The 24,769-nt window shown below is 48.7% G+C and overlaps 1 protein-coding gene across 2 annotated transcripts; it reads right to left on the bottom strand.

Annotated features, from left to right (window-relative positions):
* Positions 1-1,595: 1,595 nt before the first annotated feature.
* On the bottom strand, positions 1,596-22,849 carry SCN4B (sodium voltage-gated channel beta subunit 4). Of its 2 annotated transcripts, XM_045839330.1 has the most exons (5): positions 22,589-22,849; positions 12,688-12,860; positions 11,480-11,708; positions 8,940-9,069; positions 1,596-5,430 (listed from the first exon to the last, which is right to left on the bottom strand). In XM_045839330.1, the coding sequence occupies exons 1-5, from the start codon at positions 22,650-22,652 to the stop codon at positions 5,337-5,339; spliced, it is 690 nt and encodes a 229-aa protein (XP_045695286.1). In that variant the 5' UTR covers positions 22,653-22,849; the 3' UTR covers positions 1,596-5,336. The 2 variants fall into 2 exon arrangements, with proteins under 2 accessions (XP_045695286.1, XP_045695292.1); XM_045839336.1 differs by lacking the exon at positions 12,688-12,860 and having other exon boundaries at positions 22,589-22,843.
* Positions 22,850-24,769: the final 1,920 nt, after the last annotated feature.

Here is a 24,769-nt window from a genome sequence, read left to right on the forward strand (position 1 = left end):
TGGGCCCTTCCTCATCCACCCCCTTTATGACCTACCCTTGTCCAACCAGCCCCTGAATGTTAGAGCCCATCTTTCCCATGGTCTGAACAAACCACTTACTCCTAAGGTCTAGACCCTTGTTTTCAACTGTTTATTATTCTGCTATCCAATGGGCAAATGCAACATTTTCATAAATGAACTTACCCTCTCCTCCCCATGCCCCAATATGCCACTCTCCTCAGTTCCCTTTCAGGGTAAACTTACCTCTAAGTACCCAGTCATCTACAGGAGAAACTTAGAAGTTATCCTAACCACCTTCTTCTCTTAGCCCCCTGAAATTGAGCTCTGGATATTTCACTTCCTAAATTATGGCAGCCCTTCTTCCCATCCCCTTTCTGCCATAGCTCTGGCTTGAGCAACTGCATTGGCCCCACACTCCACCCTCTCCTTGCCTGCTATCTCCAACTGAATCCCATCTGTCCCCTGATGAAATCTTCCAATGGCTTCCATTGCCTACAAAATAAAATGTATACCCTGTGGCATGGCCTGCAAGCCCTGCATGATCTAGACCCTGCCCACCCTGCCTGCTGCCCACCTCCTCCTCCCCACTTCTCACCACGCCACCTGTGCGTTAGTTGCAGCTGCACCTCTTACAGTCCTGTCATCTCACAAACTGCGTTCACCCAGACACATTTCTCTGTTCTGCTGAGCACCCAGGGACTACATTTGCCAATCTCCCTTTAGGAGAGTATAGAGGCAGAATGATGTGACCATCTTCCAGGCCTGGCCCATGAAAATTGCAGTACACCATCCTCCTTCACTCCTTCTCCATCCACCAGCTGCATCTTTGAAATGCAGTCTAAAGTGAATCCACTGAAGAGGATATGGTATGTTGAGAAATCATGGTGTGATAAAGTCCAAGAGTATAAGCAGATACACACTACACACATACACGTGTATCCCCAATTTCTTCTCAGCCTGGCTTTATGCCCAGCAGCTAGAAACTTCTGAAAGCAAGAGTGCTTAGATAATCTAGGTTAAAATAATTTAAGATGGACAATATGTAATGTGCATGAATAGGGTCATTCCTAAGGTATAAGCCTAAGCTTCCTCCTTCCCCCACCCCCAGATAGCTTGTCCCCTGGAACAGCAATCTGGAGAGACCAGCCATGCAAAGCCTACTGTGCCCATAGACTGTGTTGTGCTGTTCCTCTTTAAAGTTGCCTTTGTTCATTTGAAGCAGATTTCATCTGGGTTCAAATGTAAAGCTGGGGTTGGGGCCAGCCTGAGGAAGGGGTATAATAGCATTTAATACTAATAGAATCATTACCCAGGTCATCAGCACAGCGAGGACCCTGGCAATGATTTCAGTGTTAAATTCCCACCTTTCCAACCTCTCCAGGGAAGGTACTGGCACTGATATGATTTGGGTGCCTGTGACTATGCCAGACCTTCTTAGGCCTTTTATATGTGATATCTCACCTAGGCAGGTAACATTTTCAACACAAAGAGACTAGACCTCACAGAAATAAAGAAATTCAACCCAATTACAGTTGGCAGGTAACAAAACTGGAACTCAATACCCAATTAGCCAAAAACAAAGACCACAAACCATGTCTACTCAACATAATTTTTATTTTATCCAAGGCAAAGCTAAATAAAAATTCTACAATGCAAAATTGTTGTAAAGGCAAGAGAGTCTGATCACATCCATTCTGTGCTTGAACACAAGTCAGTGCTGAAAATGTGCATAGCTATGCCTCCCAGAGACACCTTGGATTTGAGGCCTCCCAAGGCCCCCTGCTGCATCATTTTGATCTATAGTTATACAGGAAATTGACTGTGGGTATTGTTTACATCCAAGCCAGAGGAATAAACCATGCATAAGATAGTCAAAAGCACTGCATATTAGGTGGGATGTGAGAGGTTAGGGACTCCAACCTAGGATAAAGTAAAGTGAAGCAAGCTGCAGATTTTTCCAGAGAAGTGCCTCCTCTTCTACCACACCCCCATCCTCTGCCTCAGCACTGATGGTAGCGGTCTAGGACAATGAGATTGAGTCATGGAGTTACGGAGCCCAGGAATATGGCTGGTATACCCCTCTGTTTCTTGGCCTTTCTCAGTCCCAGATGCCCCAGCAGGTATAGCTGAGGCCAGAGAAGTAGCTCCTGAAATGTAGTCTCCCCATCTCAGGCACGCTCAGCCTTCATATATTACCTGTGTCTACAGAGCCCACCCACTCTGCAGTCATGCATTTCCACATGCATATTCCATGCCCCTCCATTTTATAGATGGGGAAAGCTGAGCCCAGAGAAGATATATGACCCACCTACCAGGCACACCCTCACCTATCACCATCTCAGGAACATACTCTTACACCTTTACTTCACCTCCAGCTCTGGTCAGCCAGCCAGATATGAAAAGTTTGAGCTCCATCAGCTCCTCTCCCAGACCTCTCTAGCATCACAGATTCATTCTGGCTGCCTTCTGCTCAATTCTTACATGCCGAGAAACTCAAGGCCTGGAATGCTGAGGCCCTGTTTTGAGGTCAAAGATGGGAAGCTGAGAAAGACTTTGTCTTTGGTCTCACTCACTTTACAGTTGGCACAGCTGCATGTGTCCAGGGGTCCCAAGATCCACTTTTTAATGGTTCTGTGTAGCCCACAAGTCCTGAAAACACCCTTGCCAGCCCTGGACATCACCTTGGAGTCTGGCATACATTGAGGGTCTACATGGGAAGGTGGCTTTGCATTCTACTACAAATCCATGTCAATGTTTCTCCACAGGTATAATCCCAGCACTGGGGCAGGACAATCCTTTGTTGTGGGGACTTAATTTAGCTTTCTTAGTCCCCATTTACAAAGTGCCAGTAGATAGTCCTAGTATTTAGGGCAACTAAAAGTGTCCCCTATTATCCCAATCACCTCTTAAAAACCACCAACCAAAAGCCATGGACAAGAAGCTTTAAGCATCAGAGCCAAAGTCTCTAACATCACAAAGACTAAAATAATTCCAAGGAGGGAAAGTGGGAAGAGAGGGAGAGAGGAAGAGAGAGAGAGAGAAAGGAGGGAAAGAGAGTTAGTTACAGGGATGAGACACAGAAAAGAGCACAGAACAAACTTGGAAAAATCCCACCAATTATAATACCTGGCCTCCTAGATCCCTTTCCAAGTGCAAAAAACTTTTTAAACAAGAACCTGTCAAGCCTCACAACAATCCTGTGAGGTAGGGTAAGTATTATTATACCCATTTTATAGATGGGGAGGCTGAGCCTAGAGAAGACGCATGACCTGCCTACTAGTCAGCAGTAGAGGCAGGAGTGGGGAGGATGATGCACCCTCTCTCCCCACTCTGTGTGCCTGGGCTGCCTCTCAAGTATGCCTCTCCTCAGTAAGGGGAGCCCAAGACCTTACCCAACCAAATGTTGAAGCTGGGAAAGGAGAAAGCAGTTTTGCATGATGGCAGCTACAAAAATTTTCTAAATGGCTAGTGGCTCTGGTCTGTCTGTTCCCAAAACCAGGAAAATTTGAACCAGAGTCCAGGATGAGTTCTGGGTGTTGAAGTACACAGAAAGGACAAAGGCAGATCAGGGTAGGACCCTATGGGCACATCTGGTTAGGCACCAGCCACAGGCCACAGCCCTGGTGCCCTGCAGTTGCTGCCATTTCTCATTATCTCCCCACCTCCACCCTTGTGGAAGCTTGCTGCTGCTTTCTGGAAGGGAGAGCCCTGAGGCAGTACCCATACTCTCTGATAAAGGGGCTACTCCTCACCCCCACCCCTCCCAGGGACCCAGAGAACAAGTCTCAGAAGTCCTATAAGAGAGCGAGGGAGTGGGAGCAGATGGTGGAGACCTCCATTGTTACAGCTCCATGCCATCTCTCACTTCCCCATTTCTACTCCACAGAGACAACACAAGAGGACTTCCATCAGGAGGGCCCACTCTCAATTCCACTACATCCTTTGTCAGGGACCCCCATGGGAGCCCTGGACAGTGTCTCAGTCACTGCCCCATGGGCTGTTGGTGACACAACTCCAGCTCCCCAGTCCACTGCATGACCCAGGGTGAGGGCCATTGGGATTCCCTCACCAGTGCCACCCCAAAGGCGGCTGCTATGTATGGGCTGAAGAGGGGAGGGAAGGGATGAGCTGGGACCCTGGAACTAAGGCATAGTCTAGCCCCACACACAGGGGTGTGCAAACCAGTTCCTGGAAAAGCAAAGGAAAACTGCAGCACTCTCTCCTTGCTCCTGGGATGGGAGAGGGGGTGGCACAGCTGAGCAGGAAGCAGCCAGAAAACCGAAGGGTCCTCCCACCCAAAGGAAGAGAATCCCTGAGGTGAAGGATAAGATGTGGTGGAGGGCACAGGAAGAGCAAGCCAACAGGAGGGTAGGGTGTAACACCTCAAGCAAGGTAATGCCACTTGTTGCATCAAGGAAAGAGTAAGGCAGAACCAGACTCAGAATTCCCAGTAGTGGCAATGGTCCTGCCATGCCAAGGAGAAGGGGTGGCCAGCACTGGCAGGGCTGGAGCGGGCATTCCAGGTCACTGGACACTGTCTCTCCCACTTTCACAACTCTGAATTGCTAGGGAAGGGGTAGGCAGCACCCCAGTGCTTCAGAAAAGCCCAGCAGTCCCCTTCGTGAGCCCCTCAGGAACCAAGAGATCAGAGGAGCAGGCTAGGTAGGCCAGCACCCCCCAACACCAAAGCAGCCAGCCTCCCATTTATGAGGTTTCAGGAGTCAGAGCAGCAGGGTTTCAGGGAGCAAGGATTATGGGCCCAAGGCAGGGAGGCACCCTGCCGTGGGGGAGGTAAAGAGAAGAGCATCACTATGGGGGGTCAGGAATCCATCAAAACCTCTCACTGTAGCCCCCCTCCAGTAGCCTCCCACCCTCAGATCCTGCACAGAGTCTTCTAGGCCACTCCCACCATCAAAAAGGTTAGTAATCCACACACAAGACCCAGCTACTAGGGCAGCCCTCACTAGTCCCCCAAGTCTCTCTAAAAGAGAGTTCTGGAGGAAAACCAAGGCATTATTCTTATAGGGTGGAGAGACTTAAGGAGAACCACCTACCCAAGTATTGGGGGACGGACCCTCCACCCTCTGAGCCTTTCCTTTTCTTTCTTGAACCTTCCACTGCCCATCCAGCCCCCACCAACCCTCATCCCTGGGGAGCCCTGGCTGGGGAGAGGGTAGGGCAGGCTGGACAGGACCTTAATTTCTCCCCACCGAGAAAAACTACAGTTTGAGCCAAGCAGCAGATGTCTCAGGCACGTGGGTTCACAGACATGGCTCAAGCATGTTTCATCATCAGAAAGTGAGGCTCTCTGTGGCTGCTTGGCCCCAAGTTGGGGCTCACACCTTTGTTGGTGGTTTCTCTTCCGCCTTGGAGCCCGGCAACCCATTCTCTGTATTGTCATTCCCTGAGGAACTTACAAGGCACTCCTTCCTGGAGAGAGAGGGAGGAGAGAAAGGCACTGGTGAGAGGAGAAGCAAGAGTATTGGACACATTGTGGATGGGGAGCCAAGGCCCCCTGTGGCCAGCTCTCTCCCCAGCCTTCCATAGAGCTAAGGTAGCCAGAGGCCAAGCCCAGGCCTAAGCACTGTACCTCAGTTTCCTCATCTATATGATGGATGTAGCAATGACACCTTCTTTATGGGGTTGCTAGGAACAGTCAATGAGCATGTGCAACAGTGCTTGGCACATAGAAAGTACTCGGTGAGGCTAGCCATCACCTAGTCATCTCAACATGGCAGGAAGCAAGGGTATCAGGCTCTGTTCCCAGGTGTCAGAGCTGAGGGGAAGCCAAACCAGGGTAATTCTCACACTGTGCCAAGCAGGGAAAGAGTCCAAGCCTAGTGGAACAGGTTGGGCGGGGGTGGGATGTTTGCTAAGGGCAAAGAGTGCCCCCCCCCCTCCCAGGGCCCTAGCAGGCCCTTCCTCCCTGAGCTGTGACCAGGAGAAAAAGAACAGGGAAGGGGCAAGGCAGAGGTTCTGCACCAAGGATGGCAGGTGTGGGCAGACAGTGGTGCAATAGTGCAGAAGGCAGCAGGAAGGAGAAATGCTTAGATGGGAAGAAACCATCCTGCCAGCCTGTGCTGAACATGCTCCAATTTCAGTTCATCTCACCTCAACAGCAGTGCCCAGGTCTCCAGGGAAGACCTGACTGCTACATCACACCTGGCTTTCTGCCCATGAAAATGTCCAAGGCTTTTCCACAGCTGCCGTTGCTAAACTACATTTTAGCCTTGCCCTGGGCATAGCCAAGTGTGAGACCCTCAGGAAGGACTTAACATTTTGTCTGCATCAATTCCATCTTGCAGAAATTTGTCCAGCCTATCATGATCCTCTGGATCCCAATTTTGTTATCCAACATAGTCACTAGGTTCCTGGAAATTTGATTAAGTATATCATTCCTAGTGTAGTTGAAATCTTAATAACCATGAACAAGCAGATCCTGTGGCATACTGCTGAAGACCTCTACTGAGATGGGTCTATCTATTTATCTATTATCTATCTAGTCAACCTGCCAATTCCTATTTACCTAACCATCCATATTTTTTCACCAAGAACCTCCTGGGCACCAGGCACTATAAGACTAGAAGGGTAGGCAATTTTACATGGTGCCTATGCTCAGAAAACTTGTGCTTTTTCATGGAATTTGATATTAAACAAGGTACACCAAGGAGGAACTCAATATAGAAAGGCTTCTTCTAGGCATCAGGGAAGGCTCTTTGGAAGTGTCATTTAAGCTGAGACCACGAAAGATGAGCAAGAAAGTAGGGAAGAGACATTCCAGGCAGAGGGAAACACACGCCTATGTGAAAGCCTGGAACTGATGATGTGAAGCTGTCCAATACTTCCCTTCTTCTCAGGAGGCCACCCCACCTCTGCTGCTAATACAGGTTTTCCTTGCCACTCAGAGGACCCTTCTCAGGTTTCCCCAGGGCCTGCTTCCAGCCTCCCCACACAGTCCATCTGCCCACTACGGCCAGACCCTTTATTCTGAAGGCCTCTGACTGAGCCCTAGCTAGCTCCTCTACATTCAGGAGAGCCAATCCCAGACTGGACTCCCAGGCCCCGAGTGCTTGTCGCCAACCCCCCCTTGTAGGGTTTTTATCCCCTTCCTTCCTAAACCCATTTCCCCCTGCCAACAAATACAATGCCTTGTTCTCCAGACACTTACCCACTTCCTAGACTTTCTGCCTTTTCTCTCAGTGGTTCCCACATCTGAAACAGCCTTCTCTTCACCTTTCCCAGGGCTTAAATTAGATCCACCTATCAAGGCCCACCATAAAGTCCCTTTGGCCAAAAATTCTTCCCTAGTATTCCACCCTCTTCTGACCCCCTGCAGCATTCTATCACACCTCTTTGCTGCCACCGATACCTTCTACTTTCTATAACATTTATTTGTATGCACATCCTTCACTTAAGGGCAGAATGTCAATCCTTCCAGAATTTCCTACAGCACCTGACAAGTGCCTTTGTACACAGTACCTCAAAAATAGCCACTGAATGAATGCATGAGCTCTAGATATACCCCATGAATCAGTAGGGTATAATGACAATGATTCAAGCTTTGAACTCAAACAATCCAGAGTTCAAATCTCACCCCTATCACTTACTAGCTGTGTGGAATTGGGCAAATCACTTAACCACTCTGAGTTTCACTTTGCACAACTGTAAAATGAAAATTATGGTTATTACATAAAAGTGTCTGGAGACACAATAGGTATTTGATGGATGCCGGGAAGTGCTGGCGTCTGTAGCAGTTCCCTGACCCACCAGTGCCCAAGCCCGAGCAAGAAAACGGTTAGCCTGTCTTGTTTTCAATGAACCTATGGTGGCACCCAAGGGTCACTTTTCTTAAGTGCTTTAAAACCACATGTTAAATTCTTTCTTCTTCAATTTTGTTAACCATTAATAGTAACATTGGTTATTAACAACAAAATTTGGTCCTTCTCCATGTTCCTGGCCCCTCTGAAGATTTCCAAACCCTTCACAGCCTCTGTCCGTGATGCAGGGAGACAACTCAAGAGCTCTTCCTCTCAGCCAGGACCTGGGACGAGGTGCCCAGTGGCTTCTCACTCCAACATCCTTAACATTCCCCCTGCCTTCAGCTCCTTCCCCTCTCATCAGTGTAATTTCTGCCCTTCCCAGTCTAATTCCCTCTTCTCAGCCAAGCAGAATGAAGCCAATGGAAGCAAAGCAGTTCTCCGTTCCTCGTCCACCTCCCTGTCACTGTCACCTCTCTGCTCCAATGGCAGGCCTCCTTCACCTCATCTTCTTGTTAAGAACACAACTTTCAATGTCTTCTCCTTGGGCAGTATTGCAGCAGTCCCCACATGTCCTGGCAATTCTTCCCTCCCCTCCCCCTTAGAGATGTCTATTTTTATGTATGAATTTATCCTTCCTAGAGCTTTCTAGAAAGCAATATCAGTGTTTTTAGATTTCTTTATCTCTCCCATTTGAATTTTCAGAATGTCACGGAAAAACTTCCAACTCTTCAGAAGGATCTTCCCATTTTAGAATTTCTGTATATGGATTCTGAGACTTTCTCTGATTTAGACCAAAAGGACTTCCTTAATTCTTTAGTAGCACTTGGGGTTGGGGTAATACAAGTAAAAGAGAGAGGCTAATGGGGTGGGCAGAAAGACAGTGGGATGAGAAGGGGTAAATAAGTTGCATTTATGTACTCAATGAATTCAACATATTCAATAAATACCTTTTGGGAGGATGGGGAAGAGGGAGTGAGACTAGCAGAGGGGTGGAGGGTTGCAGGAATAGGACAGAGAGCGGTAGGGTTAGGAAGACAGGGTAGGGTGAGGGGATGGATGGAAAGAGAAGGGCTGATGGGGTCAGATGACAGTGGAACTAGAGAAGGTTGTGACCACACACGAGATGAGAGTAGGTGGTGGGCTGGTGGAAAATAGAAGTGTGCTCTGGGGACAACTCACTTCTGTTCCTGAGTCTTCTTAAGGATAAAGGTGATGAGCTTCTTGACCAGCAGGATGAAGATAAGGAGCCCAATGACCCCACCCACAACGGCCAAGATGATAAGTGTCACCGTGTTGTCCACTTCTTCCACTACATGCCACAGCCGGGAGAGAAGGAAAAGAAAAAGGAGAGCAAGAGTCACCTGGAGCCAAGCACCATGTGACCATACAGCCTCCAACCCCAGTATTTGGGACATGTCTCCCCACCCCAGGCCCCTGGCCCTCCCCGTCGAGCCTTAGAGCAAGTGGCAGGAAAAGCCAGAACATGGCACCCACCGGGCTAATGCACCACACAAGGGGGCCCCTCCTCTCCCCTACTCTCCACACATCTTCCACAGACACACGTACAAGTTCTAAAATAATTCAGACTCCAGGTCCCCAAATAGCCCCATGAGAATATCATTTCTTCTTTCTAGGTCTTTTTTGCCTGTGCAGAAAAAAATTAAGACTCTCTTTATCTCCTATGTTGTGGGAAGACTTTAGAGTTAGTATGGATTTTAAGTAAAGGATTTCAGCAGTCACTAACAAGCTGGAACATTGAGCAGGTCATTTAACCCTTCTTGCCCCTGTTTCCTCATCTGAAAACTGAACTCTTGATTTCTTCACAAACCTGTTCTACCCATAGCCTCTCCCATTTTCATTAAAAAAACTCCACTTTCCAGTTGCTCTGACCAAACTCCCTAGAGTTATCCTTGATTCCTCTTTTTCTCAAACCCCATATCTAATCCACCTGAGAATTCTGATGGCCGTAATTAAAAAAAAAAAAAAATCCAGAATCTGACCCCTAACCACCACTCTGGCATCTCTTGCCTAAGTGTTTGCTGTAGCCTCCAAACTGGCCTCCGCACTCCACCGTCTGTCCTTGGCACAGCAGCCAGAGGGAGCCTATTCCGGCATTAACTCCTCTGCTCAGAGCCCTTCAGTAGCCCCATCTCATTCATGCTTGCAGAGCCCCACACAGTCTGGCTTAATTAGACTCACTTCTTACTACTCACCCTGCTCCAGCCACATTGGCCTCCTGTTTTTTTCAAGCATCTGCCTCAGGGCCTTTGCACTTGCAGTTCCCTATGTCAGGGACTATCTTCCCAAAGACATCCTCACAGCTTCTTCCTCTCCCACTTCCTTAAAATGTTCTGATTCTATGTCACCTTTTCCAGTGAGGCCTTCCCTAGTGACCCTGCTAGCACCCCATGTTTCCTTCTCCATTTTACCTTTTCTCCCTAACTCGAACCATCCTTTTTTATCTTGTTTTCTGTGTATCTTCCCCTACTAGAAGACAATCTCCATAAGGGCAAGAATTTGCCTATATTGTGCATGCTATAACCTCAGGATATAGAACAATGTCTGCCACATAGTAGGTGCTTAATAAATATTTGTTGAAAAATGTATGAATGAATCTGTAAAAATGAAGAGAAAATCAGCTTGAGGAGATACATGAGGAGCAAAGGAGCAAAGGTAAGTGAGAGCACCTAACTTAGTGCCTGGTACTCAGAAATGCTCCATAAATATTGGTTCCCTTCCCCTTCTCTTCCTTCCTGAAAAAGCTAAGCACAAAGTGGGTGACATCCAGAGAGGAAGAGGGGATACCATATGCAGACTTGACTCATGACTGACTCCGGGCTCACAGCAAGCTGCCTGATGGCCTCTGGTTCTGTTCTTGGTACAGCCAACATTGAATTCATGAGCATCTCCTGCTTCAGGCAGTCCATGTGAAGCCCCAGGATACATAAAAACAGCACAATCAGTATCCTTCAGCAAGGTCCCTTCCCTTCATCTCTGCTTCTGCACTTTCCCAGCCTTCCAGGCTCTCCCTCCATAAAGCCCAGCCTAACTCCTCTAGCCCCACCTTCAGAGTCTGGGTCATGTGACTACTTGCCTCCTTATCACATGCTTCTTCATTGTCTAATTCTTCCACTTGTGTCAGACTAGAATGCTCACTTGGGATTTAAGCTCCAAAGAGGCAAGACTATTCTTACCAATCTCCATTGCCTATATCTCTACATGTTCTGCCTCTATTTCAGTTATCTGGCTACCTATTTTCTGCCCTACCCTGAACTGTAAACCCCTCAGGTAAAAACCCTATGTAGCATTTATAGCACTCTTTGGAGCAATACCTGGAATTCAACCAACTTTTGCTAAAGGAATACATAAGAATAGTAATAATCAGCAATTACGGAGAGAGTTTTACCCATCTCAAAACCCTTCCATGGAGCTTCTCTAACTCTCACAACAACCCTAGGAGAATGCAACCATATTCCCATTTTACAGATGAAGAAAATGAGGCTCAGAGGGGTTAAGTGTATTTTATAAGCTATCCAGTGGCAGAATAAGTGTTCAGACTAAGTTCTATGAGGTTCCAGAGGTAACTCCTTTAACTCTTGAAAGAATAAAGTGAAAGAAAACACCAGTGTGGTCCATTTTACCATTTCACTATAACATTGAGGTGGGTATCTCCTAGTCCTTCCCACTCCACTGCCCTTGTCTCTGTTCCCATAGCATACGTTTATCAACCACATGGAGGAAGACGGTGGCCTGGTGCTGAAGATCTTTCTCCTTGGGATTCTTCACATGGCAAGTATATTTGCCTGTGTCACTGAAATCCAAGTCCTTCAGCAGAATGGAAAGGTTGTTCATCTTCTCCTTAGTGGAGCCCTCCAGAGAGATGCGGTCATCAATTTTCAAATGCACCTTGGGGTCAGCCTTCTCAGTCTTCACAGTCCCACTTATGAGCTGGGAGGTAGATGGGGGAAAGACGGTGGACAAGAAAGAATCAGGGTCTTCAAGGGTCACGACATCACTCCAGCCCACTCCCTGGGTCCCTGCCCTGTCTCAGAAGTGGGCCCTCCCTCCTGCTTTCTTTTCTAGCCTCGCTAGCTCTGCTAGTCTAACCTGAATTTTGCTTGCTTCAGGCTAAACCCATGTTCTTTCTTTGATGTCTCCCGGGGAAATAGCCCAGCTTTTACTGCTTTCTTCCTAAAAGCCTTTTATAAGAACTCCCCCAAATACCACACTCATTCCTCTCTGCGATTCCTCCAGCCTTTGCTGACATGCATCCCCTTCCTGTCCATCTCAGTTGAGGCCCTCCACTAAGATGTGGATCAATCCTCCAGCACCCTCCAAGTTCAGCATTTAATTATATCGAATTGGTCACTTGTGGCTTCTCTATGTTTGTCTCTATGGTTCCTACTAGACTGCAGAATGAGTCCTCAATAAACACTGGTTGGTTGACCCATTCTGACCTATAACCCTGTGGATGTTCCTACAGATCTAGTTCTCTTCTCAGGTCCCTCTTGCCTCTTTCCAAGTCTAGATCCCCTGCCCTTCTCCCATTTGCACTCCTCATTCCCTCTCTCCAAGACTTCCAAAGGCCCTACTCTCTCCTGTTTTATAAATTAAATTATTAAATTTTCACAAGCAATTCAAGTTTCAGGTATTCCTTCAGACCAAACAGAGGACTCTAGCCAAGAATTCCAAAAGGTCCCAAATTCTGGCAACATGATTTAAACATCTCTCCCACTTAGATCTTTCTAGGTAGGCTCTGCAAAGAACACTGGGAGAAAGAATGACAAATGTTGAGTCCTGGGGACCTTCTCGGTGGGGTCAGGTTCCAAGGGCCCAGAGTCAGATGGAGGAGGGGGGGTGGGGCAACAGGGAAGAGAGAGTAGGAGAATCTGATCTGTCCTATCTTGTCCTTTCCCCAACTACTTACAATCTTGAATGTATCACTGCTGTTGTAGGACCACCAAAAGCCAAGGTCATGGAAGCCAAAACAGCTGGAGAAGGTGCAAGGCAGCAGGATCTCCGTGCCATTGACAGCGTAGAGGTCGGTGGCCTTTCCCACAGATACCTCCAGCGACAGAGACACCGGGAGCAGGAAGAGACCTGTATGAGGAGGCATCACCTCCCATAAGAAAACCCATATGGAACCTCCAGGCTGGAGCTCTGGAAGGAGAGTCTCAGTAAGGTGGCCTGGCTGACAGGGGGGTTCCAGTCACCCTCAGATTCAACTTCAAGAAGATGGTACTCTTTACTTCAATTGACACTAGCAGGGTCACCAGCCTTAATTCTCCATTTCTCCTACCCTTGGCCTGGGCAGAATTGAATTCTGGGCTACTTAGCCCTTGTGGCATTCTGAATGACCACCAGGGGTCACCCCAACCCAAGAAAATGAGGCCTTTGCTGCGACGCAACGTCCGTGCCCTAAGTGCACGACCGGCTCCTTAGATTTGCCGCAGAAATTTCCCCTAGAACAATGTGTGGCCTCCTCTTTTACATTTTCAGAATTGGGGTGGGGAATGAGGGGCTCGGAACAAGGCTCCCTGCAGTAAAGGAAAAAAAGTACAGCCGCAGTACCTGGACACTGTTCTCCAGCAGCCCTGGAGGCTCCCACCAGCCCAGAGAGGTGGAGGGTCAGAGGGACACTGAGGATGGACCTTGCTAGACCATCTGAGTCCAAAACCCTGTGGCCACCGAACAGGATCCTGAGAACAGAACTGATGGGCCAGGACAGAATGTGGCGGGTGGGGGAGGGGGGTGTTGCAGGGAGCAGGGTGTGGGAATGAGCCTCGTCGCAGCATTGGGCAGCAGCAATGGCGGACCGACTAAACCAATCAGGGAAAGAAACTTCCTAAGAAGGCTGAAGGCACACTGGGAAGGCAGATTCCGGGCAACCAGATGCACGCCAAGTAGGGGATGGAGCAGAAAGGGTGCTGGACCCCCTGTCCCTTCCTGACCTAGAGTGCGGGTTCTGCCTCCACACCCCACAGCCCCACTCTGGCCCCGCCTCCTGGGATGAGCCGAAGAGCTCCCTCCATCCTCCTCCGCACCCACACCCACTTACCAGCACACTAATACCATCCCCATCTCTTGGGCAAGTGGAAACCATGAGTTTTCACTTGTGGGAGAAAGGGGGCCACATGCTGACCTGATAACCAGTGGCGGGGGTGGGGCACCTGGGTGATGGCTTTACAAACTCAGAGGCCTAAAGTAAGAGCAAAGGATGGTCTGAAATTACAATTTATTAACTAAAAGCAGTTTATTTATGGCAGGTAGTCGTGTCCTAGGTTTGAATCTTCCCTGACAAAAGTCAATCCTTACCTTAATTAAGCCTTTCTGTCATCTTTTTGCATCTACAATAACATACCTTTGGAATGTCAAAGTAATTTCCTTTTTCTGGATCCCTCAAGCTGCACCAGAGACCACAAATCCCCTCATTGTTATTGCTATTGTTAATTGTCGTGTTAATTGTCGATTGTTAACTACCTTGTACCCACCTATTGAAAAGAAGTGTCTATCATTTTACTTTTTATCTAATCCCAAAGGTCCTCCCCTCCACTGTGCTTTCTCCTGCCTCCCCAATCTGTCACCAATGGATTTCATGTAATTCTGTTACTTCTTTTGTTGTTGTAATGCATAAAGATGCAAAACTGCCATTTCCCAGAACATTTTCTCAATCCATTTTGTTTCCCAGCAATTCTCAACTGACAAAAATTCTCTACAGGTTTGAATGTTTCTTATGTTGGCACACTCAGGGCCTCTGGGACCCACCTCATGAGTCCTTATAAGGGGACCTAGCTCTTCTCCTATCCTTCAAAGTCCTTAAGAAAACCCCACTGCACATCAAGGTCTTGGGAGGAGGGGGACAGAATAGAATGCCACCTCTCCTTGCCACTAGATAAAATGGTACTTGTAGTGGCCCCCAGACCGGGGTTATAGAGAGCGCCCTACTTAGGTTCCTAGAGACCCCTGAGAATAACGTCCCTTTCCCAAACCCAGATTCTTGCTAAATGCTGCACGTGAGTAATCTCATTTCCTTCTCACTTCATACCTGTGAAGTGGGTGTTACTAGTCACATTTTACACGTGGGAAAAATGAGGTTCAGAAGACCAAAGTGCTGTGCCCAAAGCCTTACAAATTCTAAGGGTAGTTGAAATATGAACTGGAGTCTGACTCAAGGGCTCGTGGGCAGTGGAAAACAGCCACCTGGCTACACTCCCTCCTATCCCAAAGTTTCCCTGGCTTGTATTACTAGACTGCTGCTTCCCTCAACTGCCTGGTCCTCCAGCCTGCCACTCAGAGCTAAAGGGCCCACACTGATCCATTAATCCTACTGCTTCAGTTTAGAGACAGAACCATCAAGGTCCTAAATGGGAGGAGACTTGGCTGAGCTGACTGAGTTTAGTGGCTGGGCCTTTTGAGAACCCCTTTTAGCCAAGGTCAGCTCCCAGCTCTACAGGCAAATCTTAGAACCATTCTTGTTCCCAAGTTAGCCAGGGTCAGTCTTTGTTTCAGAGCTCACCGACCTTGCTCTTTCTCCCATCCTCACTCTCAAGGAAGAACGTCTTTAGTATAACTTCATTCTATTGGGGTGCATCATAAACCAGTTTCCTCTTGTTTTGCCCACATGAGATAACAATGCATGGCGCACACCTGAGCAATGCTTTGTAAATGACAGTGAAGTAGCTCCAAGGAGTGCTGGCAGCCTGGCCCCTGCCCCCAGGGCTCGCCTCAGTTTCTTCATCTCACCTTAGCTTCTGGAGGCAAAGTGGTATACTCTTACCTCGAAGCTCAGAAATAAAGCCCCAAGGTCCAGAAACCCAATCATGACTCCTGCCACTGTTAATAATAACTAATATAGTAAGCGCTCACTTTGCATCATCCATAAGGTCTGTGATTTTAAGCAAAGCAATGTAAAATGAAACCAATCACCCTAGGACAATTAATATAAACAGAAGTTCCTATGGCATCTTATTAATGTTGTCTCAAAGTGACATTGAACAAAATGACCTAATTCAAGGACCTGCTGTATGTATTTATTGTGCATTTACTATATGCTAGGCACATTTAATCCTCACACCCACATTATGAGTGAAGTACTATAATAGGTCCGTATTACAGATGAGACAACATAAGAGGTTAGGTGATTTGCCTAAGATCAACAAGAGGCATTTCTATCATCCCAAAGCAAGGTGATACATTTTTAAATAGCAGGATTTGCCCACCAGGGTTCAAATTAGTGTTAAGTGGTTATTTCAGTTATCCCTCACCCTTAGGTCAGCTCCTGTGTGCCAGGAATCATTGTAAAGCAGTGGCTTTCAAACTTAAGAGAGCATCAGAATCACCTGATGGATGATTACAGCTATCTTTCCCCAACGTCTGGAGTTTCTGATTCAGGAGCTCGAGAGTGGAGCCTGAGAATTCGCATTTCTAAAAAACGCTCTCAGGGAATGCTGTGGTCAGCAGGACACTTTGAGAACTGCTGTGCTAGAGGATGTATACATACTAACTCCAACTTTTATTAGAATGCCAAAAGGTAAGTATAGTTTTTCTCATTTTACAGGTGATGAAACTGAGGCTCAGAGAAGTTAAGTAACTTGCCCAGGGCCATATAATAAATGATGAACCTGAGTATTTACTATCAGATAGGACAGGCATTTTATTTATTTTTCAGATTTTATTTATTTATTTTTAGAGAGAGGAGAAGAGAGAAAGAGAGGGAGAGAAACAGCAATCAATTGCCTTCTGCATGCACCCCAGCCTAGGACTAAACCTGCAATCCAGGCATGTGGCCTGACTGGGAATCAAACGGGCAACCTTTTGCAGGATGATGCCCAATCAACTGAGCCACACTGGTCAGGGGAGGACAGGCATTTTATATACAATGTCTCATTTGAGGCTCATACTAAGCCTATGAGGTAGTTATTATTTTTACCCCCAAAATTCAAAATGAAGGAACAGACTCTGATATTACTTGCTCAAGTCTACATACCCAGTGAGTAGAGTAAGCAGTGTTCAGAGGTATGTTTGCCTTTCACCACACTATGACAGTGCCTCTCCAAGAGAACAATGCCGTTGGGCGGGGCTCGCTGTCCTTAGCATTCCTAGTTTTCTTTTTATCTCTGCTCCCCTAACTCCTGCAGCACCCCACCAGAGGTCTAGGAACAGAAACCAGAAAGAAGATTCCACCCTCCAGTCTAGAAGATGGCCTTCTGGTCAGAGGCCAAAGCTCTGCTTCTCACTCCCATTGCCCCCACAGACCAAGGAACATAGTGCAGAGCTGTGACAGGCAGCTATCGGGAAAAGGCAGTGTCCTGAGAGCAGCAGGCCTCCCTCAGGACCCAAGCCCATACCCCAAAGGACATGACAACTGCAGCCTGCCGAGCTCACAAGCATCCCTGCAGAGGAACTGGGATCCTGGGGAAGTTGTAGGGAACTCCAGTCAGGGCCAAATCCCTTCCCTGCTCCCAGCCAAGATGGCATATCCAAGAGCTTATCAAAAGTGAAGTATTTTTGACTTCATTAAACAGATAGAAGCAGAAAAAGAAGAGTCCAGAACAGAGGAGAAAACTATTTCCTTAAGGTCTGGCTAATGACACGGCACATTTCTACCTGACTAGAGCATGCCTAAGTAGATGACTTAACTCACACTCAGAACTCCCAGACTCCCATTGTGGGGCATTGCCATTCCCACTATACACTGAAGGGAAAAACAAAAGGCTGAGATGTTTCCATAAAGCCCAGAGACCCGCCCAAAGTCAGGCATCAGAGAGGGTAGGCAAGCCAGGCCTTTACACACACACCCTTCCAGTGCTCGGAAAGTCCTGCCAGCTATGTCTGGGAGGCTTGTGCACAGAAGAGCCTCTGGACATCAGGACCAATAAAATGGCATTGGTCCGATCAAGATAGCATGAAGTATATGAAACAAAGTGGATCCACTTACGTCAACTAAAAACGGCTGTCGGTCAGCCATGACACTTTGGTTCAAGAGGAAAATAACCCAAGTCAGAGTAAACACATCTGGCAAGGACACACTTGTCTACACACGTGGTCAGAGTAGCTGTGTCTGCACATCAGGACCACCCATAGGCTCCTGGGTAAATTCCACTCTTGGCATCAGGGGTGCCAAAATATTAATCGAAAAGACCCAAAAGGGTGGAGTACACTGCTTTCAAGCTATAACTGAGACAGGTTCGAGACCACTGCTGAGACAGCCAAGCTCCACACACCAGAGTGGTGCTCCATGCCATGCTGATCTCCCTTGGCATCGACCACTAGAGGCTCTGCCCTGCTGGACTGAGGACTTTGTCTGCCCCGCTGCCCACCTGGCTCCAGAGATCCTTCCTTGCAAGATGTTGACAATTCACTTGACTACCATCTGTCTCCTGGATCTGCAGACTGAGTGAGACTCTGGGACTTGGGTTTGTTATCCCCCATTGATTGCTGTATGTGTATGATATTACTGTTAGATTGTTAGAGTGTGAGTAGGATATTAATGTAAGTCGATGTTCTACTGAGTGAACCTGCATTCAATAAAAGCTGAGTGAACAGTATAGTTACTGTGTGTGACTCTTGTCTATTCCTTGGTGCTGGGCTGCTCAGCAGGCAGGTAGCCAAGCAGTTGCCCAGCTGCCTTACAGGAAAGACTGTTTCATGAAATATGCTCGTTGACAGAGTCCAGGTGCCTGTCTGCTGCAGTCTTACCTGTGAAGTTGTGCTAGGGGGAGAGAAGGGAGCATGGGAAGACATGGACCCATAGAGGCCCCCAAGCCAGGAGAGGGCTGATCAGGTACAAGACAGGTCAGTCACACTGTGTCTGCTGACCTTGTGAAAGTCAGAGATATCACATCCGGTGTACACATCCCCAAACCAGGGATGGCTGTTTTTCCTGCCTCTCCACTTTGGTACAAAGCCAAAACATGAGATAATAAAATGCAAGAAAGGCTTCAGTGAGTCGATACCTCTGATCTTGGCACTCTGCAGGCAGAGGAGGATAGTAATTGAAAGGAGGAGGGGGAAGGAGGCAACTCCATCACAGGTCTGGATGTAACCAGAGCACACCTAGCTTAATGGCCAATGTCAGCCAAGAAAGTCTCCAGGCCATTTGCACATCATTTTATACTTCCACCCTGTACCACTCTTGGAGGTAATTTTTTCCATGTGGTGGGCTGTTTCCCTGAGTAAAGGACTTTCTTTGCTTTGTCCAAAACCTAACTCTTTAGAATTTCAAGGATTGCATGTGTGTTTGGAATTTGAGGACTTGTTTCTGGCATCATGGGACTGATGAATAAGTTCTCCTATTCATCAGCCTATAGGATTCAATCCTGAGCCCCAAAGTTTTGCCTTTGCTCACTGAAAGGCCCTAACCATTTGCCCACTCTCAGAGTAGCCATTTTGTTTGCCATACTCCAAAGTCTTCTGCCCAATCCCACCCTCATCGAGGTGCTGCAGTTTTGTCTAGGGGTTGACTCAGGACTGCCAAGTTTCCTTAAAGTAAAAAAGTTTTCAGTATATGCAAATGTTATTATCAAATATTCACACCAGCAGGAATCTAATGGCTACCATGAGATATTCCAAGGCAAATGCCACATTCAAACATCAGTCACACCTGCTCAGTGTGGAGGAAGGAAAAAGGGAAAGGGCCATGCCTAGTCTAAGCTGGGCTCCCAGGGCTTGCTGGCATGGCAGGCAGAAACTGGCTGACTTTTACAGGGAAGCTGACACACTCTGGCCCCAGGGGAGTCAGATAGACTCAAAATTAAAGCTAGAAGGCAGAGAGCAGACTGAGGCCAGCAGGACAGACCTCTCCTGGGGTGCAGGCCCTAGGGGCTGTATTTGGCAGGGCTGGGCCAGGCAAGGCCCCTGGGCCCAGAAACAAAGGAAAGATTTGAGCTCCCTCTGCCTAGGCAACCTGCCTGCTTCCTGCCCACCCCCAGGAGCTTTGCTGTGATAGAATGATGCTCCTGAAATGTCCTGGAATGCTCAACAAAAACCAGCTTTGCAAATAAGTCCAAGCAGTGTGCTCATCCCTCTTTTGCAGGCCACAGAACAGGTAGATTGGCAGGGCCAGCCCATGGTTTATGCAGAGATCACCATACCCCCAGCAACAGAACAAACTGGGAGAATCTGTGCTGAGGCTCTGCCTGTCATTCCCATCTCACCAGGAGGTGGCCAGCCATAAGGGCTGTGGGATGCCCCACAGGCCTGGGTCTCCAGAAAAAGAGCTAAAGTGGTTCCAGATTCAAACCTGGGGTCTCCCTCCACTTCTCCCCTTTCCTCTCCTCCCATGAACTCCTTGCTTACCCTTTCCTTTTCCTTCCTCTGAGTGAGATTGAGCACCCTCTCTTTAACTGCTTTCTTACTAAACAAGCCCTTAATAAATACATGCTGAGGGAGAGAGGGCTGTGGAACATAGCACCCTCACAAGTGATGATTAAACACAGATCACAGCAATTAAGAAATCAGGAAACAAGGAAGGGGTGTGCAGGACAGATATATTACCAGTTATATACTTAAGAAGGGACTGGCAATCCCATAAACCTCAGCTGCAATCTACAGCCTTGGAAACTGCTTCTCAATTAAGAGAAGGGTATCTTGTCAGGTTATCATAATCACTTGAGTCTCAGTCTGTGAGACTGAGTCTGATATGGGGAGGGGGTAGAGGACTGCTGGGAGCTTACTGCTCCATTCCCAGGCCCCATAGTTCTGAGAACAATACCTCTGCGCCCCTACCCCCAGCCCTTATCCTTCCACACCCATACCCCAGAGCTTCTTGCAGTCTCTAGCCCATCAGAACAATCCCTACTGACTGTTCCCTCACCAGACTTTGATTAATTGGAAGACAAGTTAGTATGACAGAGCCCAAGAGACCTGGATTCTGTCCCATTTGACCATCAATTGGCCATGCACAGCTGAGCAAGTCACCCTCCCTCTCCAGTGCATGGTTTCCTCGCCTTTAGGGCAGCTCTGTGCTATGGTTTCCAAAGTTCTTGCCAGCTTGGATGCTACCAGGGGACATCTCCAGTTAACTGTCCAGTTGTCATGTCTCCCCACTGGACCGAGAGCAAAAATGGCATCTGTGTCCCAAGCTCAGGAAAATGTCACTGTGAGGACTCAGCAGTATCTGGCTGGCAAGGTCCAAGAGGGGATGATCAGGGCAGGGGGCAGAGCAAGTAGGACTAGCTCTGGAGCTGGCTGGTCGGTCACCCACCTACAAATCACTCTACTTTCTCCTGGACTCCTCGAGGGTAGCTCAGGGAGGGCTTCGTTCAAACCTGCTCCAATGGGCCCTGCCCCTACCTAATCTACCAGCTGCACAGTCCTCAAAGGAGGAAGGAGCTTCCACCTGCAGAAAAGTGCCAAGACTCTGCCCACCCCACACACATACACATACTTAGTGTACAGTGTGGTTTCCCACAGAAGACTGGTTCTCTAAATATTCTAAATTAACCCCAAAACTGGCATCCACCACCCGACTAAGCTGCAGGAGGTATTGATAAGTGGGCTAGTGTAATGACTGTGAGTTTGAATTCCCCAGAGATGCCGTTTCTCTGCCATGGTCAGAGGGGAACCTGGGCTGATCAGAGATGAGATGAGGGGGAGCTACTGTGGAGTGGCACTGTGCCTACCCCATGAGGAGGAGCGTCAGGCCTCTCAGAGGTCTATTTTGTGGGGGTCTCTGTGAGACCAGCAGACAGCTGTGCCAAAGGTACCAGAGAAAACACCAGTGTCAACCTATCTAGCACTAGGGGTGTAAATCAACAGCTCCTGAGTAAAGAAATACTCTATCCCCCCTCCACCATGGGTGCCAACGTAACAGCTCCGCACACAATTTATATTTGCCAAAACAGCAGTACTGCCCTTAAAGGTTTCTGTCTCCCTGTTTTCAGCACAATTGCCAGTATTATGTGCCTAACCCAATGCAGGGCAGCTGCCAAAAGCCAAATCTGACCAATATAAACAGAAGAGGTGCAGTTGCCAAAGATGGAGTCAGCTTACATTGAAATCCATGATTTATGAAATTGCATTCTGAACTAATAAGTACTGTTCCCTAATCTCTTGTTGTTTGACACTCAAAACTATCATGTGCATATTCATATATATTAATATTCTGTTCCTTCTGTGTCCTCTGGATGTGTCTCCTAAGTCTTCATATTTATCCCAAAAATGAAGAGCCAGGATCAGGTTAAACAAGCCCTCCCTATGGAATCTCTTTGCACCAAGAGACAACACTTTTCCTAAAAGGGGGCTTGATGGCTCTTCCAAGTCCCTCCAGTCCCTTCCAGGACTTAGTGTGGAGTTGCAGAGAAGGCAGTGCAGTGGGCAATGAAGGTGGTAGAAGGCAGAAGAGCCAAACAGCGAGAGAGTCAGGAGTAATGGAGAGTCCCCCTCCCCCAATTGGTGTATGCGTGATGCCTGGGTTACAAACAGCCAAGTTGCAAACAGCTCTGGATAGAGATAGAAAACACCTTCCCAACAATCACACGTGCAAAACCACCCAAGGTACAGACCACCTCCCCCAGCAAACCGAACCCTCGGAACTCAGAAAACCCGCGCTGCAGCCCCAAGATCCAGCTCCGGAGCGGAAGGCGCCAAAGACAGCAGAGAACTAATGGCGAGGCTGGCAGGCTGCTGGGGCTGGGGACGAGCAAGGTTCGCGGCTGGGATAGCCGACTCAGCCAGTTCTCCGCCAGCAATACGGAAGCAGTGGTACTAGTTCGATGCCGCACTTTAAAGCCCACCCTGTCCCTGGCACTGAGCTTCTAAGTGTCCCCTCCTCTGGAGGAAGGGTGGAGGACGAGGTAGGAGAGGAGACTAAGCTGGGGCTGTCTTACCCAGTATCCCAGTGCCCAGCCATCTCTCCCGGGCTACGCCTTGGTCCCCAGCCCTGGGCATCATTCCGTTTTCTCCAGGGCGCGCCAGGGGTGCGGGGATGGAATAGGGGCACAGCCAAGCTGGCAGCCCGCAGTCTGCAGTGCGCCCCAAGCTGCCGGGGAGCTCTGCGCCGCCGGCGGGGCCTGGGGAAAGTTAGCGAGGAGAGAGCCAGAGGCGGGGGAGGGAGGCAGAGGAGGAGCCAGCTGAGGGAGCGGTAGCTGAGGGCTAGGGGAGGAGAAAAAGGAGTATGAAAAGCAGGAGAAGCTGGAGCACCGCTGAGCGAGTGCAGAGGCCAGTGTCCCTGCGCCTCAGCCCTGGAAACGCTCCAGCCGCTTGAGGGGAGGTGGCCGCTGCAGAGCCCAAGGCGCGGGCCTCCTGGTCCCGAAGCACGGAGAGCAGGCCCGCACCACCCCCCCCCCCCCCACCCCCCCACCCCCCACCCCCCCCCCCCCCCCCCACCCCCCCCCCCCCCCCCCACCCCCCACACTGTTTCCAGCTAAGGCTGTGTTGCTGCGGATTTGCACTGCAGAGTCGCTGGCAGCAGCCTGCATCTTGCCAGCACTGAGCTGCCAATTAGGATAGTTTGACCGGGAGTACAGGTGGAGCTTTTCCGGTGTTGGAAGGCTGTGTTGTCCTGCTTTGGGGAACACAGGTAGGGTAGCGGCTCCTCTTCCGGGGTCGCGAAGGGACCACTCAATGTCCTCAGCTGGCACTGCTGCAGCCAGTGCGGCGGTCATGCCCTCCGCGGCCGGTCGGGACCGTACATGCCCGGCTCCAGGAGCAGAGCTTGCAATTGAACACTGCTCCGGTCCACTGCCCCCCAGTCACTCCCATTTCTTCATAGACACCGGGGAAATCGTGGTGCCCCCGGTTAGGGAATCAGGTCAGACGCACCCGATCCTCTCCCTGTTTCACCCTCTAGCGGCACCCCTACTTCTCATTTTCCCACATAGGAGGTGCCCCTCAAATTCTGCCTTTTCATCCTCCTCCAAAAGTTTCTTTGATCTCCTTTAGAATCCGGGAAGCCTATCTTGGGCTCTGTTTCGGGTTCCCGGCTTGGGGGTCAGGCAGGTGAGAGGGCTGAGGTGAGACTGCCAAGGTGCAGGCCTTTTTTCCAGTCTTGAGTTAAAAAGGAGGAATGCTTTTGGGAGTAGTTTGGTAGCTAATGTCTGATAGCCTCCCCCTTCCCAACCATTAAACTTCCTCCCTCTACCACAAATCCTGTCTGACATCCTGACTCTCCGTTTTTTTTCATGCTTGAAAACTGGTTCAAACTTGAAAACCTGCTCCCACTCCACAGTATGTCCCCTGCTATAGTCCCTCCCCCACCTGTTACGGCTCCCCACCACCCACCTTCTTAACCCTGGTCCCTGGTGGGCTTCAGAGAAACCCCTTGAGGTTATGTGGGAAATGCTGCAGGTATATTTGTTTTTTTGTTGTTGTTTTCTGAGGAGAAGCTCTCTGCCTTTCTTCTGCATACCTGTGAGAGTGTCATGGCTCTGGAGTCAGGCACTGGAGAGTCAAATTCTAGCTCCAGCATTTATTATGCTATAACCTTGAGCAAGTTATGCAACTTCTGCAGAAGCCTCATCTGTAAATACTGAAAATAATGATATTTATCTCCTGGGATTGTTAAGAGCAATGGCACCCTTAGATCTGAGCAACAGAAGCCTCAGCCCAGGACTCTTGAGTTTAGAAGGCCTCCTTCTGACCCTCCTCTGGCCATACTCCTCACTGGAAAAGGAGTTTGTGGGATAGGTGCATTTGTGCACTTCCTCTTCCAGGCCATGCTCCAGTATCCTTTTAGGAGCTGACCATGCAGATGTGCACTCACAGGCAAAGGGCAGCTGTTCGCAGGGGTGGGAACTAGAGGGAATGTGGCATGCAGGTGGAGCTTTGCTCAGAGGCCAGGAGCTGCCCAACCATGGAAAGAGCACTTGTTCCTTAGGACCAGACAACAGTGGACCAAGTGATGGTTTTGGGACTTAGTCTTAAAGTTAAGACAAAGAAAATCAACCAAAGGGGGAGGGGATAACAGGTAAATTGTAACACTTTGTTATCTTAATTTATAACTTATATTTAGACAGATATGTAATTTCCATTTGTACATTCACCCCAGGTCTTGCAAACATCAGAAATGG

The sequence above is a fragment of the Phyllostomus hastatus genome, unplaced genomic scaffold (assembly GCF_019186645.2).
Source record: "Phyllostomus hastatus isolate PE091 unplaced genomic scaffold, TTU_PhHast_1.1 phas_contig_113, whole genome shotgun sequence".
Lineage (NCBI taxonomy): Eukaryota > Metazoa > Chordata > Mammalia > Chiroptera > Phyllostomidae > Phyllostomus > Phyllostomus hastatus.

What these genes read in the sequence shown, in the direction of transcription:
- SCN4B (XM_045839330.1), bottom strand. Translation starts at nt 22,652, where the DNA reads ATGATGCCCAGGGCTGGGGACCAAGGCGTAGCCCGGGAGAGATGGCTG. An exon ending in CCTCCATGTGGTTGATAAAC is followed by an intron (nt 9,070 to 11,479) that starts GTATGCTATGGG and finishes TGTGGCATGTAG; the next exon opens with TGGAAGAAGTGGACAACACG. An exon ending in AAGAAGACTCAGGAACAGAA is followed by an intron (nt 5,431 to 8,939) that starts GTGAGTTGTCCC and finishes CTCTCTCTCCAG; the next exon opens with GAAGGAGTGCCTTGTAAGTT.